Source organism: Coffea arabica, chromosome 10e (genome assembly GCF_036785885.1).
Source record: "Coffea arabica cultivar ET-39 chromosome 10e, Coffea Arabica ET-39 HiFi, whole genome shotgun sequence".
NCBI classification, from domain to species: domain Eukaryota; kingdom Viridiplantae; phylum Streptophyta; class Magnoliopsida; order Gentianales; family Rubiaceae; genus Coffea; species Coffea arabica.
The window spans coordinates 13,279,549-13,294,351 of NC_092328.1; the positions used below are offsets into that span (position 1 = coordinate 13,279,549).

Genomic DNA, 14,803 nt, shown 5'->3' on the forward strand with positions numbered 1-14,803 from the left:
TTATGATCATGATTCTGCTGCATCATATAGTACTAGCGATAGTGTTAATTATCCAGGGTTTGGATACTACCATCATGCTCAGCAATTCATCACCAATCCAGAATTTCTTCCGTCTAATGACAATGGAACGTTTAGTCAATCCTCACATCTAGCAAATACATCATATAGCTCTTACACGTTACCTACTCAAGATCTTGTGCCACATTTACAACTGTTTTACCATTCATCTGGAAATAAAGGTGATTTTGAACCATATTGTCACTTTACTTGGTATTGACATGTACGAAAATATAAAGTAATAGTATATCTTTGCAGATATTTGTCTTTTGTTTAATATGATTCATTTTTATTTTTGGCAGGAGATTGATCATGAAATAAGTGAAGTTATTCCAACTTTATACTATAAATAAATCCTTATTTTGCATTGTTAATGGTTAATATTATTTTGCAATTATTAGTTTTAAAATTGTGTTCTATGTTATCTTGATTTTGTTTGTGATGCCATTATATTAAATGATTAAAGATACTTATTGTGTTTAATATGTATAAAAATAGTACATTTTACAAATTTTCTTTCGCTAATTTTTTTATTAGTTTTGTTTAGCTTTTTTTAATATTATTCATAATTTTTAGAATATTAAATATTTTAAAATTTGTATTTCACCGATACCGTGATCAATATGTTGAAATCGATATGAAACTATTCGGGTCATGACCACGACTTTGAACCATGTTTGACTTTGTGGAACAAGTTATTATAACTCAGTCTAATCAACTCATCAACCGTTTTCTGTTTTTCACGAACCAACTGAGGCACACCACGAAGCACCAGACCCCACCACTCGCAGTCTTGTGGCTTTTTACTCAGAATACCACCTGTTACCACTATTGCTGGTGGTAACAGGTAACCCATCACATTTTGCCAGAATGTCCCTTTCAATGGATTGCAGTTTCTTTGGACATTCGTTTTCACCGAAAACCTTTGTCCTTAATAATTCCTCAGCCTCTTCTTGTTCCATAAATCGCAATTTATAGGGCTGAGAATTTTTCTGAGCAGCTGGTGGACCTTGGCAACTAAATCTGGTGATTCAAATATTTGTGATTCAATTCCCGGTGGACCTTGGCAACTAAATCTGGCTCCGACAGGTTCTAAATCTCCTTATCCGTAACCTTCAACCTATGTTTTCAAACTCGGACCGGGACTCGACTCGGCAGAGGTCGGGGGTCAGGGGTCAATGGGTTCGACCGGGGTCGATAGGGGGTCGACTCGGATGACGTCATATATACGTCATATATATATATATATATATATATATATATTATATACACACACACATACCTGCAAATCAAATTTACAAAATATAACCAAAGAACCCAATTATCTAAATTTATATCTAATTCATCAAACAATTCACCAAATTCATCCAAACTCACAAATTTATAAAATAGAAATCCCATATATGTTCAATCATTAACAAATAGCAATCCAAATAAGGTAACAAGTTCATGTTCAAATGCTTGATAATATCAATCTAAATAAAACACCATGTTCCACAGAACTATCTAAGCCATTCTTCATCTTCATCCTCATCATCCTTATCTCCAATTTCATAACTTTCGAAGTCGATATCATCAACATCATCCTCATCATCAAGTTGCACAATATTTGTGTCTTTCTTATCTACAAATCATTTAAATACTCATAAATAAAAATATTCAAAAATAGACACAAATTAAAAAGAAACTTAAATAAAGTTAGCAAATATAAACTTACGTGATTGAGAGGCTTCATTCTCGCTAGTTTTGGGAAATTCTTCTTCAATCATTTCTTCTAACTCATCATAATCAAGCTCTCCTTCTTGTTCCTCATCAATTACCCAAAATTCAACTTTATCAATAGTTTCATAATCCACCGGATCATAAGACCTCTTTTTATATGAAAGCCTACAATGAAAAAAAGAGCAAAAAAAATAAAAGAAGTAAGTAATTTTAAAAAAGTAATAAATTTACAAAAGAAAGTAAGCATGTATAATAGTAATTCCATACCTATTCTTCAAACGTAAATTATAATGAATATAAACAAGATCATTCAACCTTTGATGCTCAAGTCTATTTCTCTTTTTGGTATGGATGCGTTCAAATACACTCCAATTGCGTTCACATCCCGAAGAAGAAGATGTTTGGCTCAAGAGTTTAATTGCCAACTTTTGTAAATGTGGAGCATCATTACCAAACAATTTCCACCACTCATCTATATTAGTAAGACATAATTAGTAATCTTTTTTTAAAAAAACCAACAAAAGTAATTCTTAACATAATCAATGTGAAATTAGAGTAGGCATACCTGGACGGGCAGTTTTGTGAGTATTTTGAGCAAATTCAAATCCAAAACTTTGATCCTTTGACCTAAACATTGATATTTCATCCATCATATATTGAAGTCCATCCATTTTTAGCTTTTGCATGACTTCTAAAACACTTTTCATAATCTCAGGCATGTGACAAGGGCTATCCTTATCATATTGAAAGGCCGGATTCAACCAAAAGGCAGCTGCATGAAGATCTTTTTTCAACATATTATCCCACCTCCTATCAATTATATCAATGTATGGACCATAGAACTTTTTCTTGTTCTTAAACAGCTCTTTAATGCCATTAACAACTCTCCACATGCCTTCATATACATAACCCAATGATGGTTTTTCATCAGAATCACAAATGCGCAACAAGCGCATAATTGGACCCATAATTCTCACAATAATCAAACAATTATTCCAAAACTTCCCATCAACAACAATTTGTTTGACTTCTTTACCTTTTTCATTTTTCAACTCTCTCTTGTATGCACTAGAAGTCACTAAAGCCTCCAAATGTTGTTTCAAATCATGAAGATTCTTCAAAGCAATAAAATTAGTACCAAATCGTGTTTCCGCAGGACGAAGAATCTCTCTCCAACCAGGCCTTTTTCTTAACCAACTAAGAATCCACTTTCGATTATGAACATACACAGTGACTCTTGAAGCAAGAGTAATTACATCTTTCACATGAGTCATTTCTCCAATATCTTTCATAATTAAATTCAAACAATGTGCTGCACAAGGAGACCAACTAATTGTAGGATATTTTTCAGAAAGTAATCGACCGGCAGCTTTATAATTACTTGCATTATCTGTGACCATGTGAACAACATTACTAGATCCAACAATCTCAACAATTTCTGAAAACAGATTGCACAAATATTCAGCATTAGACTCAAAATCTGAAGCATCAACAGATTTGATAAATGAGATCCCACTAGGACAATAGACCAAAAAATTGATCAAACTTCTTTGCCTATTATCCTTCCAGCCATCACCCATAATTGTGCAACCAGTTTCAGCCCATTTACTACGTAGATTGTCAACAATTAATTCAACTTGCTTCTTTGCATCTTTCAACAAAGTTACCCTTAAAGCATGATAACTAGGTCCTTGATAACCATGACCCATACTTGTTATTTTTCCAATTGCTTGTTGGTAATAGGGAGAATTACAAGCATTCATTGGAATACATGCATCATAAAACCACAAAGCTATAGCCATGTCAGTATCATGCCATCTCTCTTTACTTTGCATACAAGACTTGATACTCGGTTGAGAGTGATCAAGAGATTTACCTGTCATATAAGATTCAATGCCATGTGCCTTTCTTTTTCCCTTATTCCCACTCATGTTAGTTTGAGTCTTTGTTTTTGGATGAGGAATTTCTTGAATATCATCATCTTCAAATCCCGCTACACTTCGGCCCAATGGATTTCCAATTTCAAATATCCCTTTTTTCTCTTTTGCTTTTTTAACATTTTCGTTCAATGAATCTTCCATTATCTGCTGAACATCATTTGGCACATTTTTGCATGGAGCCACATTACCCTTTACTTTTGCAAGATGATGCTTCACTCGATTAATACCTCCCCCTCTAAAAATACTACTGCACCATTGACATATCAAAATTCTTCTACCTTGTGAATCTTGTCCTTCTATAGCATATCTCCAAGCTATATCAGTTTTTTGCCTAACATTTTCAGAACTTGACTTTGATGCCGATCCTTCATTTGTTGGTGTGGACTGTGAATCGGTACCTTCCATTGTCCTACATTAGAAAGAACATTGAAAATATTAAATAATTTAAAAAATCTCCTATAAATGAAAATCTACAGCAATTATGCATAGCCATATATGCACAGACATTAGCTATCATTAGCCATATGTGTACAGCCATTGAGTATGAGAAAAGAATATCAAAGCTAAAAGTATGTTGAAATTGAAGTCCGCAGGAACTATATGGTTTTTCAAAGGCTTGTTGGCAATGAATCCTGCTTGCTATGAATCCTGCTTGTTGGCAATGAATCCTGCTTGCTATGAATCCTGTTTTCAAACTCTATGAATCCTACTTGCTGCCACATGTAATAGATAAGCTTTACTTTTCTCTCTATTTGCCACTTGCATTATTCAATTCTGTTTAGGCCCTCGAGAAAGTTTTCATTTTCTGGTGTTCTATAGCCTATCAGAGGATGTGTTCTCCACTTATATAATTCTCATTAGTTTTTTCCTTCCAAAAAGAAAAGCAATTGTCTTATTCATTGTCAACTACTTGCTTTTCTATACTTAACTTTTTTTTTCTTCTCTATTCATTCAATTCAGAATGGGTTTTTCTATATTTACTTTCTTTTTTCTTCTGTATTCATTCAATACAGAATGGGTTTCCAAATTTAATTCTGATAAGGTTTTTTTTTTTTACATCAATCTTGTTCATTGTCAAACGGTAGCCGAAGTAGCTCAAGATTAATATGATAGCAGTCTCTGCAGTAGTATTTAAACATTCAATTGAAAGAAGGAATTCATAAAATGCGAATGTACTTTAGAGTGCTCTTAATGATTCGAGAAAATATGTATTGATAATTTAAGCAAGTGTCATGAAGCATTTCTTGTTAGATTTTTTCCACCCAAGAATTGCAATACAAAGTATAAACCAGAATATGAAGTTAAATGTTCAAATATCAAATACATATATAAACTAGTACCAGTTCACTTTCACTGTTAAATCATACATGTTAGTGATCGTTCACATTAGCTACTCATTGGGGGTTTTGCTCTTCCTAAGCCAGCCACATTGGATTTCTTTTTCACTCTTTTAAGTGTGATAAAACCCGGCCAGTCAACAAAACCTGATGGAACGTGGTTAAAATAACTGGGATTAAAGGTTGGGTTTTCTTATCATTTTGGTAAAGATGTTCCATTGATTTTTCCCAGGCTTAAGCGCGAACAATATGATCAATTGTTCTTTTTATCCTTGTTATGTTGCCATTCTTTTATCAAGTCTAATGAAAGTCTGAAAAGGAGGATGATAGATGAGAAATCGATCACCAAACCTGTGGAACTCCCTGTCCAGTAATATTTGTTTAAGCAGAAAAGCCTAACAATGGTGTCTTATGGCACGCAACCTGGAAACTTCCAATCAGTAACGGGGAAGGCCACATTTTGTCAGGCCAAAGTTTATATACCTTATTCCTATAAGCTAAGACAGGGTTCAGATTCATAAACCAGTAATGTAAAATCTCCAATTTAACGAAACATAATCAGTCAACATTTTATCGTTTTATAATGGATAAAACCATTAAAGCTCATGGTTAACAAAAATAGAAGGTCTAGCTATTAAAATGTGCATATGATTGGGGGTGCTAAATTATAGGACCTGGAGGTTTATCATACTTGTCTGTCCTCTCAAAATCATCTTCCATTCAAAGTAATCCTCATCCATTTCATCCCTTCCATGTAATCCTCATCCATTTCATCCATGTAAAAATGGTAGAAAGTTTTTAACATACGCCATAATAGTTTAGTTTTTGAAAAATCACAGGCGTCATATTCGGGCAACAATAAATTTGCAAACTGATACATTTGTCTTTCATCTAGGTGATTCAGTTAGCTGGAAAGGGAGAAACGTGCATAAAAGAAAGGGAGAGAACTGAGAACAGAGCACAACAGTTGTGGCCTTCGTATTAGTTTCACACCCGCAATATCCAATCCCGAAGGCCCAGCATAATGAATCAAAAAATTCCAGCCACATATCAACTTTAGCATAACAAATCAGCAATAATAGCCTTCAGATTGGAAAAATTACCAGATTTAGGCTTTAGCTTCAGTTCACCCGCTTGCTAACTACTTGTTTCTCTTGAAATCTGAACGAACTGGTGGTGTTGCGGCGGTGGAGGCCAGAGATTGAAGGCTGTGGATCTCAAGAGCGATGGAGGCCAGAGATCGGCGATGGATCTCAAGAGCGGCGGTGGTGGCTGAACTACTGTGGTTATCGGCGAGGTTATTGCCTATCGGCTGAAGAAGAAACACTCAAACAGAAGCTCACGAAAGCTTTTGTCAATTTTGCTCTATTTTTTCAGTCAATTTTTAGCGTTTTTAGTTGGTCAATTTGTCAAAGTCTGACCCAAAAAAAGGCCGAAAATGGAAAAAAATAAAAAACCGGAGTTAACCAAAAATTCCGGTTCACCGGTCCAACCCGAGTTATGACCGAGTTTGACCGGTTTTTTAACAGCCGAGTTTTTTAGCTAGCTCGGACCGGATGCCTGGCCGGTTCCCGGTCCAACCGGTCCGACCGGCCGGTCCGGTCCGAGCCTGAAAACACAGCCTTCAACTTGCTTAGGATATTAAGCAGCACTTCTTTCATCTTGGGTTTACTCGAAACCGTCACCAATTCACGAGTAAAAAAATTATATTAAACTCTTGGGTCAGTTAATACCTTATTTGCAAGTGTCGTCTTTCCTGGTCCAAGCATTCCATGAATGGACACTTATTTTAGCGGCTTTGACTCGCTATGTTGCCCTACCTCGGTGAAGCTCAGCTTCTCTTTCTTGTCTTTGGCTTCAACTAGTTTTGCCCCACTCTGTTTCCCTGCCACGGAGGCGCCCACCCACTCCTTCTTGGTTTTGCCTTGAGATAGTTTTTCCCCACCGAGAAGTTCCAATACTTTCTCAGCTGCAGCTTCAAACCCAATTATTCTGTCTGTCCGTTGATTATTGCCTCGAGGCTATCGGGCATGAACAAAAAATAATTGCAAACCCAGTTAACAATTAAAATCAAATGACAAGGTTGAATCAGCATAAATTAAGGAGTGCCAGTACCACTGTGTAACCTTGAAATTTTGAATAAGCTAAAATTTTCACTTATTGTTTGACCCAATTACAAGTTGAGCGTTGAATTTAAATCGTTGAAATTATGCAACTAAATCTCAAATTTTGAGCTTCAGTGAAACCGCTATCTTAAATTTAACTGATATAGCTACTTGTTCTCACATGGATATCATATACTGCTCAAGCAAACATTTTGGTGGCTATACAATTGGCACTTTGTAAGCTAAAGGAACGCGGCTGGCAACACATACAGGTTTAGACATCATATAACCAGACTTTAAAGTTGATAAACTGTCAAGCCCCAACCAACATCTGTATAGCAGGCCATCTTGAATGCATCAATGATCTAAGCTTAATGTTTAGGACATGCTCATTTGTTAGCCAGCCTAGTAATGGTAGTACTAATACACTCAGTTATAAACTGAGTAAGCAAGCAATACACATCTATTTTGATGAGGAGTTCTTTGATTCTCAGTGTCTTAGTACACTTTTGTAAAGCAAAACTTGAGCCCTTGCTCATATATTGTAAATTCTCTCTTAGTAGAAATATATTCATCTATCATTTCTGGAAAAAAAAAAATATTTTGTGTTGAAAATTTGGTGTTTATGAGTTTGGATACAGGTTTGTTACAAACAAACAAACATTATGGGGTCCAATTACTATGGTTTCAACGTTTTAAAATGTGCAACTGAATTAGCATATTAAAAATTGCTACATCCGAACTGAATAAGAACATGAATTGGACCACAGATTGAAAGCTTCAAAAACGGCTAAACTTCCAATTCCCTAAACTAAAAGAATTTGAACATTTTAGTCATTAGGAATGCCATCAAGCTAGAATCTTTTATATATTCGCTATGCATAACTTTGAAGAGCAGAAAAGGAAGAAATCACCCAGAAAATGTTGGTTTTTTTTTAATCTTATATATCTATCTTTTTTGGATCAATTTATCTCTTTTATTATGGCTTCACTGAGGGTTTAGGCAGTTGATGGGTCTTTCTTCTCATTTTTATGTAAATTTATTGTGTACATAATTATTATTTACAGACGTAAATGACCCTGGACTTAATGAAATCAAAGGATTTGACCATAAAAATTAGATTGAATGGCTAATAATTTACAAAATAAAAAAGTTGAGTACGTTACCTGAAACTCTTACTTGAGTGATCAATATTTTCTTTTGCAATAGTTTAGTGATTTCCTAAGGGACTTACTCTTTCCTATCTAGACGGGCAATGTTGAAAAACCAGTTTTAGTTTAGTGTATGTTTATATCTAAGCAAACATAACAACAAATTATCAAAGCTTAATTATGATACCGTGCAATATTACAGCTTCGTGTATTTTTTATACGTTTTTTTGTTGCTTTCTTAAAATTTTTTAAATGTGCATATGTATGTGTTTGTAATGGTTGTCATGAATAATCACAGAATATCACACCACTGTTATAAAGTTGTACAAATTAATAATTAAGTGTGTCTTACATTTTATTCAAATAACATTACAGTATTTAGGAACGGTTGTGTTGGTACAAATAGTCAAGCGTGTCTGTTCCCGCCCCTCAACCCCCATGTACATTATGCATAAACTTTTGAAAAGTTTAATTTTAGGAAATTGACTTGTTTTTCAGTTTTAGAAAGTTCATTCTTTTGTGTGAGAGTACTTTCCAGTTGGTTTCCAGTACTTGGAGTAATGGCCAAGTTCTTTGCAATTTGTACGAGTTTACAAATTAGTTGAGATATTTTCTATTATTGTTTGGGTGTTGGCCAATTAATGTACTCCATAAATAGAGGAGTTGTCATTCTACTAGCACACAAGACAAGGGGGAAAGAGATTTCTCGACAGCTTAGAGAGGCTATATAAGGATTTGCTTCGAGATTCAAAGTTGTATTATAAAGAAAGTTTTCTATCCGTGGACTTTAGTTGAGAAGTATACCATGATTTTCAGTTACTCCTTAAACTTTAGTTACTTAAAACTAAAACTAGATACTTTGTTTAAAGAAAGTGGCAGTTTTTTTGTTAGTTTTGTATGTTCTATTAACAACTGCATTATAGTAGGACGAGTTTAATATTTTATAGAGCAAGTGTTCAAAACTTTAGTTCAAAGACCAAAGTGAGACTTAAAATATAATCCAAGGTTGCAAAATGGAATTAACTTTAAGATTCAATACTAAAGAGAAAAGAATGAAGGAATACTATCCTCTTTTTATTGGTTATAAATTGCATTTTACTGCCAATAGACATCTAGTTTTGTCTATTACCAAATTCATAATAAGCAATAACAATTTGAAGATTTCTCTTTGAGTCCGGTCCCTATGAGCACAAGTAGTCCCCAAACGTTAGCATTTGCAATTTGCACTTCTTTTTTGGTCTTTACTCCTTAATCATGAAGCACAATTATAGCAACTACATTTTTGGTTCACTGGTGTTTGTGATGTTTATCTACTTCTCAGTAGTTAAGTAGGAACAATGTGAGATTGTGGCAATCTGGTTTTTCTCTCGAAAACATTATAGTTTAAATAAGCAAATAATGATTTGCTATTGATAACTTAGGTCAAAGGTTTCCACAGAAAAAGAAAAACAATATCATTTGTGTCAGATGAAGTCTTCATCCATTGCTTTTCTTTTTTGTTTTTCCTTTCCAACTTCCACTTCTATCTTTATTGCTGTGAATTCTATAACAAAGAGGTGGTCTGCTTTCATACTCATTTCCAATGAATTTACAATGATAACATGATTTCACCTCGTTTAACATGTCAGATAAGGTACAATACAAAGTAGAAAAAAAAAAAAAAAACCTGTGCTATTCTACCTCCAGAAGCTATAAATTTGCGGGCCTTGATCTCCTTCATACTCCAGGCCCTGATTTCCTTCATAATTTTGTTGTCTAAAAATCTGCAGGCCCTGATTTCCTTCATACTTTTGTTGTCTCTCAATCTCGTCTACTAAAAATTCAACAGAGATCGGACAATAGCGAATCTCAATCATTTGAAGAGGTGAATTAGACCCTAAACAGTTCGGCATTTCTTTCAAATACCAACAGTCCTCCAACTTTAATCTCTGAAGACCTGGAAAATGATCACCCGACCCTGTCCACCTGGAAATAGTCATGGAAGATAACTTTAAGAATCTGAGCTTCGGAAATTCAACTTCTTCTGCTACGTCCCATCTTTTCGCCCTTCTTGTTTCCTCCTCAGGTTGTTCCCTTTCTTCTACCACTTCCGGAATTTCCTCCTCATGGTCACTGTCTGTCATATTTTCATGAGGGAGCTCTTCTTCTCTGTCGGATATGTCCTCCTTATCATTCGATAATTTGAGAGCCACAAGATTGGTTAGTTTCTCAATTGCAGAAATCATACTCCGGGGAAAGTACGAGAGGCTTAACTTCTCGAGATTCGGTGGAAGGTGAAACTGAATAGGATTTGAATGATCAATGAATTTAAGAGACAGACTGAGTGATTTTAGCCGAGTTAGAAAGCCCATTGACACAACCCTGCTGCAATGCGTACCCAATTCCTCTGAATCTTCTGGTTCACGGAGCTCGCACTTTAGTCTACGGATGTTAGGGAACTTTGTGAACAGCTTTTCCACGCCTTGCTCGTAAACGAGCGCTAGTTTGGAAAAGGTGCTCAAGTTACATAGAACCCAGGAGTTGTCAAGATTGTCTTTGGCCAGACTCATGTCACCACAACAATTGCTCACGCCTAGATGCCTCAAATTCATCATACTCCAAATATTCTCTGGCAACATAATAACATCATCACCCGAATTCCCTTTAACAAGAAAAGTTTCCAAATTGGTGAGGTTGGCTATTGACGATGGGATGGATTGCATCTTACCCCAAATTGCCAAGTACCTTAACTCAACAAGCACCTCTATTTCAGTGGGAAAATGTTCACCTAGGAGAACTTCCCCCAAATCCAACACTGTAAGAAGTTTGCAGATTTTAAATATGAACAAGTTATCACAGTATTTTGTTGGGTACCTATCACCATGGGAAAAGAACATCAGACAACGGATCTGAGGACAAAATAGCCTTGACTTCTCAAAATGCTCTTGCTTAGAGTATATGCAAAACCTGCTTGTGTTGTATGACTCACTAAAAGTAAAAAGTCCATCATAACCGTGTAACAACTGCAAAAAATTCTCTGCCTTGGCTATTTTTGGGTCAGTCTCTTCCTTACCTCCTTTTGGGTAAGCCTTTTCCTTAGCTTTTGCTGCACAAAACTCGCGTAGCAAATCATGAACGCGACAAGTTTTAACCCCACCAATGGATCTTCGTCTGGCAACCATAATTAAGTTTCTGTCAATTAGATCTTTCATGCAGCGCTCTGCCACTTCCTCTGATTCCTCTTGCTCAACTTGTTGCACAAATCCTTCGGCGATCCATAGCCACATTAACCTTTTAGTTGGAATTTCTTGACCTCGTACAAATGCTCCAAAATAAAGAAAGCATTTCTTCAAGCAATCAGGTATACGCCTGTAGCTGAGTTCTAAGTATGGTTCGAAGTCTCGGCCGAGGTCGAGACCACTCGGCCGAGTTGTCACCGTCTCGGTCCCTACCGATACGATACTGTGACGAAACGATACCGAAATACTTGACTCGTCGAGAAATCGGCCGAGTCGTCACCGCGACGGATTGACTCGGCCGAGTCACTCCGAGTTATCCCGAGTCAAGACGAGAAATCAGCCGAGTCACACCGCAACGGATTGACTTGGCCGTTTCTTTTGCTATTTTTTAATTATTTTTATTTAGTATACTTTTTTATATTATTAACAATTTTTAGAATATTAAATACTTTAAAATTTGTGTCTTACCGAGACCACGACCGATATGTCGAGACCGATGTGGAACGTTCCGGGCCGCGATCGCGACTTTGAACCATGGTTCTAACATATTGATGCACTGCTCTGTGCCGCTAACTACACTTGTACTTAGCCTTGCTGCAAATTCCTCCCAACCATCCTGTTCTATAGTTCGCAGAATTCCAGCTATGATGACAACTGAGAGAGGTAGGCCACCACAGCTTTTAGCTATCTGCATCCCAACTCTTCGCAGTTTAGGAGGAAAATCATCGTTGGGAAAGAGTGTTTTCTTTAGTAACTCCCAGCTCTCATTATCGTTGAATGGCCGAAGGCAGTGAGGTTCACTGTAGCATTTAACATCTGAAGCCACCCTATGCATTCTGCTTGTTATAATAATTCTGCTTCCATTTTCATCATCTGGGAATGATACTTTCAAGGTATTCCATGCCTTTAAGTCCCATACGTCATCCAAGATGATGAGGTACTTATTTTTCAATAGGGATTGTTTGAGCTCTAAAGCCAAAGCACCTTCTTCCTTCTTAGAGTACAGCTTAGAATTCTCAGGATGAATACAACCCAGAATTTCACGTAACAAACCTTCATTCTGATATTCCTGAGAAACATTGCACCATGCCCGAAAATTGAAGTTGTTTCTCAGAGCAGGATGCTCGTACACTCGTTTGGCTAAAGTTGTCTGGCCAAGTCCTGCCATGCCCACAATGGATACAATGTCCAATTTCTTCTGGGCTATATTTCTAACTTGACCAATTATTTCATCTATCACCTCATGGAAACCTACCAAACCATCTTTCAGATGTGGGTTGCTTTCTTGTAGCGAGACATAGTTAGAAATATTTGCAAGTTTCTGGGCTTCAGAGCCATACATCACATCAATCACGAGGGCCTCAATTTTCAAAAGGAATATTTCTTCTAAGATCCTATCAAAGGACGAAGGTGAAAGATCGGAGGAATTAATTACAAACATTACCTTGTGGACTTCCTTCAAAACACGCATCTTAAAAGCTGTAAGCGTTTCATGCTTCTTGAAAACAGATCCCAAGAATTTTAACTCTTTTTGGACTTCCTGAATTTGATCCTTTGAATATGCAATTAAATCAAGCTCCGCAAGTTCTTTTAGATTGTTTCTGTGAAACTTGATAAAGCCAAGCCCATTGGTCCCTGAAGACTCAAGAGTCGATTTAAAAACCTTAAGGGCTTAAGGGTACTAAGTGACATCAAGATAAACTTCAAGAGGTATCTGATATTATACCTTGACTATATTGGCATCCTTGAACGAAGCGGATCGAAGCCACGGTGATGGGAGTTAGTGAACTGAATAAAACAAAATATCAGCAGTTTTATAAATTTTTAAATTGGATACAGAAATTTATAGTGATCATGCCACTTTCGGTCCCAAAACAACTAAACAATCTGCAAATCAATTTTTTTTTTTTTAAAAAAAATCCAGTGGGATACTAGTAAGGAAGATGGTGGATCTGTTTATTTTTTATGGAAGAATATTAAATTCATGCCTTTGAAGGGATTGACATAATGAACCAAAAATATAGTGATTCAATTAGTAATCAAAACCCATGGGCAAAAAATTTTGACGGTCACTAAACTATTGATCGAATCAAGTTTTGACTATCAAACGATTTTCATCGTAAGTTGGCAACTAAATTAACTAATCAACATACCCATAACCATTGCGTCCATTGATGCTCTTAATCTATGAAATAAGCAAAACACGTGGCATAGTTTTGCTTTTAATCGTATGAGTGGTGGACAAAACTGCTCCTGCACTTTGCCAGGTGTTCTGCTTATTTTATAGATTAAGAGTATCAATTGACGCAATGGTCGCAGGTGTACTGATTAATTAGTTTAGTGGTCAATTTATGATGAAAAATTGTTTAATGATCAAAACTTGATTCGACCAATAGTTCAATGGCCACTGAGATTTTTTATCCCAAAACCCGTCAGGTCTTGAAGTCAACAATGTGTTAACGAAGAAATGATTGTCCCCTTTGTTGGTGAGAATAATACCATCAGTTAGAAGGATAGAGTAGGATAGAGTACCAAAAAAAGTTAGTAGGATAGAGTACAAAAATTTCTTGTTAAGGTCATCACTTTTCATGAGTGTGAAAAGGAGTCCTGGCTGCTGCAAAATGTAATAGAGTCGCTCTATTTTTCTCTCTCCCACTTGCATTAATTAATTTTAGCCTTAAGCAAATATTGCATTTAGAACACACCTGCTGTGCTCTTATAGCTTTATTCTTTCCTTTAAATATAATTAATCTTATATACGCTGATAATGTGTTTTTTTTTTTCAAAAAACTTATGTTTTTCACAAACATATTTTTCAATTATTTTTTTACTTATCATATATCAAATTGCCATAACACATTTTTCTTTAAAAACTCCAAAAAATTACAATTCAAATGAAAGTCTCTCTTGGGATGTTTAACAAGCAATTTCTTTTTTCATAAGATCTTCTAGTTTCTCTCTTAGAATTTCTAGTGAGAGTTTGCTTTGATATTAAGGTCTCCTAATAAGAGTTTTTTTTTGGGTCATTTTAGGTACTTTCTCCTTGTTAGATTAAGTCTTTTCATCTCTGCTTGTCAGATTTGAAATTTCTTCAATTTCTTCTGTCAATCTTCAGCCTGATATTTGAGAAGCAATTAACTAGTAGATTTGAAAATGAGCTGATTTGCCCAAAAAAAAAAAGAAAACTAGTATATTTGATGATGCGCAAAACTAGTATATTTGATGATGCGCAGATTGCATTTGGGCTACAATTGATTTATATATGAATTCGG

The 14,803-nt window shown here is 35.7% G+C and overlaps 2 protein-coding genes across 6 annotated transcripts; both read right to left on the reverse strand.

Moving 5' to 3' along the window:
* Window positions 1-1,419: 1,419 nt before the first annotated feature.
* On the reverse strand, window positions 1,420-6,377 carry LOC113712001 (uncharacterized). Of its 5 annotated transcripts, XM_072066640.1 has the most exons (6): window positions 6,160-6,377; window positions 5,748-5,816; window positions 2,345-4,128; window positions 2,047-2,251; window positions 1,775-1,944; window positions 1,420-1,681 (listed from the first exon to the last, which is right to left on the reverse strand). In XM_072066640.1, the coding sequence occupies exons 2-6, from the start codon at window positions 5,774-5,776 to the stop codon at window positions 1,560-1,562; spliced, it is 2,310 nt and encodes a 769-aa protein (XP_071922741.1). In that variant the 5' UTR covers window positions 5,777-5,816; window positions 6,160-6,377; the 3' UTR covers window positions 1,420-1,559. The 5 variants fall into 5 exon arrangements, 4 of the variants coding, with proteins under 4 accessions (XP_071922741.1, XP_071922742.1, XP_071922743.1 ...); XM_072066641.1 differs by lacking the exon at window positions 5,748-5,816 and having other exon boundaries at window positions 6,160-6,374; XM_072066642.1 differs by lacking the exon at window positions 6,160-6,377 and having other exon boundaries at window positions 2,095-2,251; window positions 5,748-5,890.
* On the reverse strand, window positions 6,198-13,703 carry LOC113711299 (putative late blight resistance protein homolog R1A-3). The gene is made up of 6 exons (XM_027234461.2): window positions 13,685-13,703; window positions 12,000-13,166; window positions 9,994-11,740; window positions 7,432-7,492; window positions 6,877-7,077; window positions 6,198-6,368 (listed from the first exon to the last, which is right to left on the reverse strand). Exons 1-6 carry the CDS (start codon window positions 13,701-13,703, stop codon window positions 6,198-6,200), a joined length of 3,366 nt encoding a protein of 1,121 aa, XP_027090262.2.
* Between the last annotated feature and the right edge of the window lie 1,100 nt (window positions 13,704-14,803).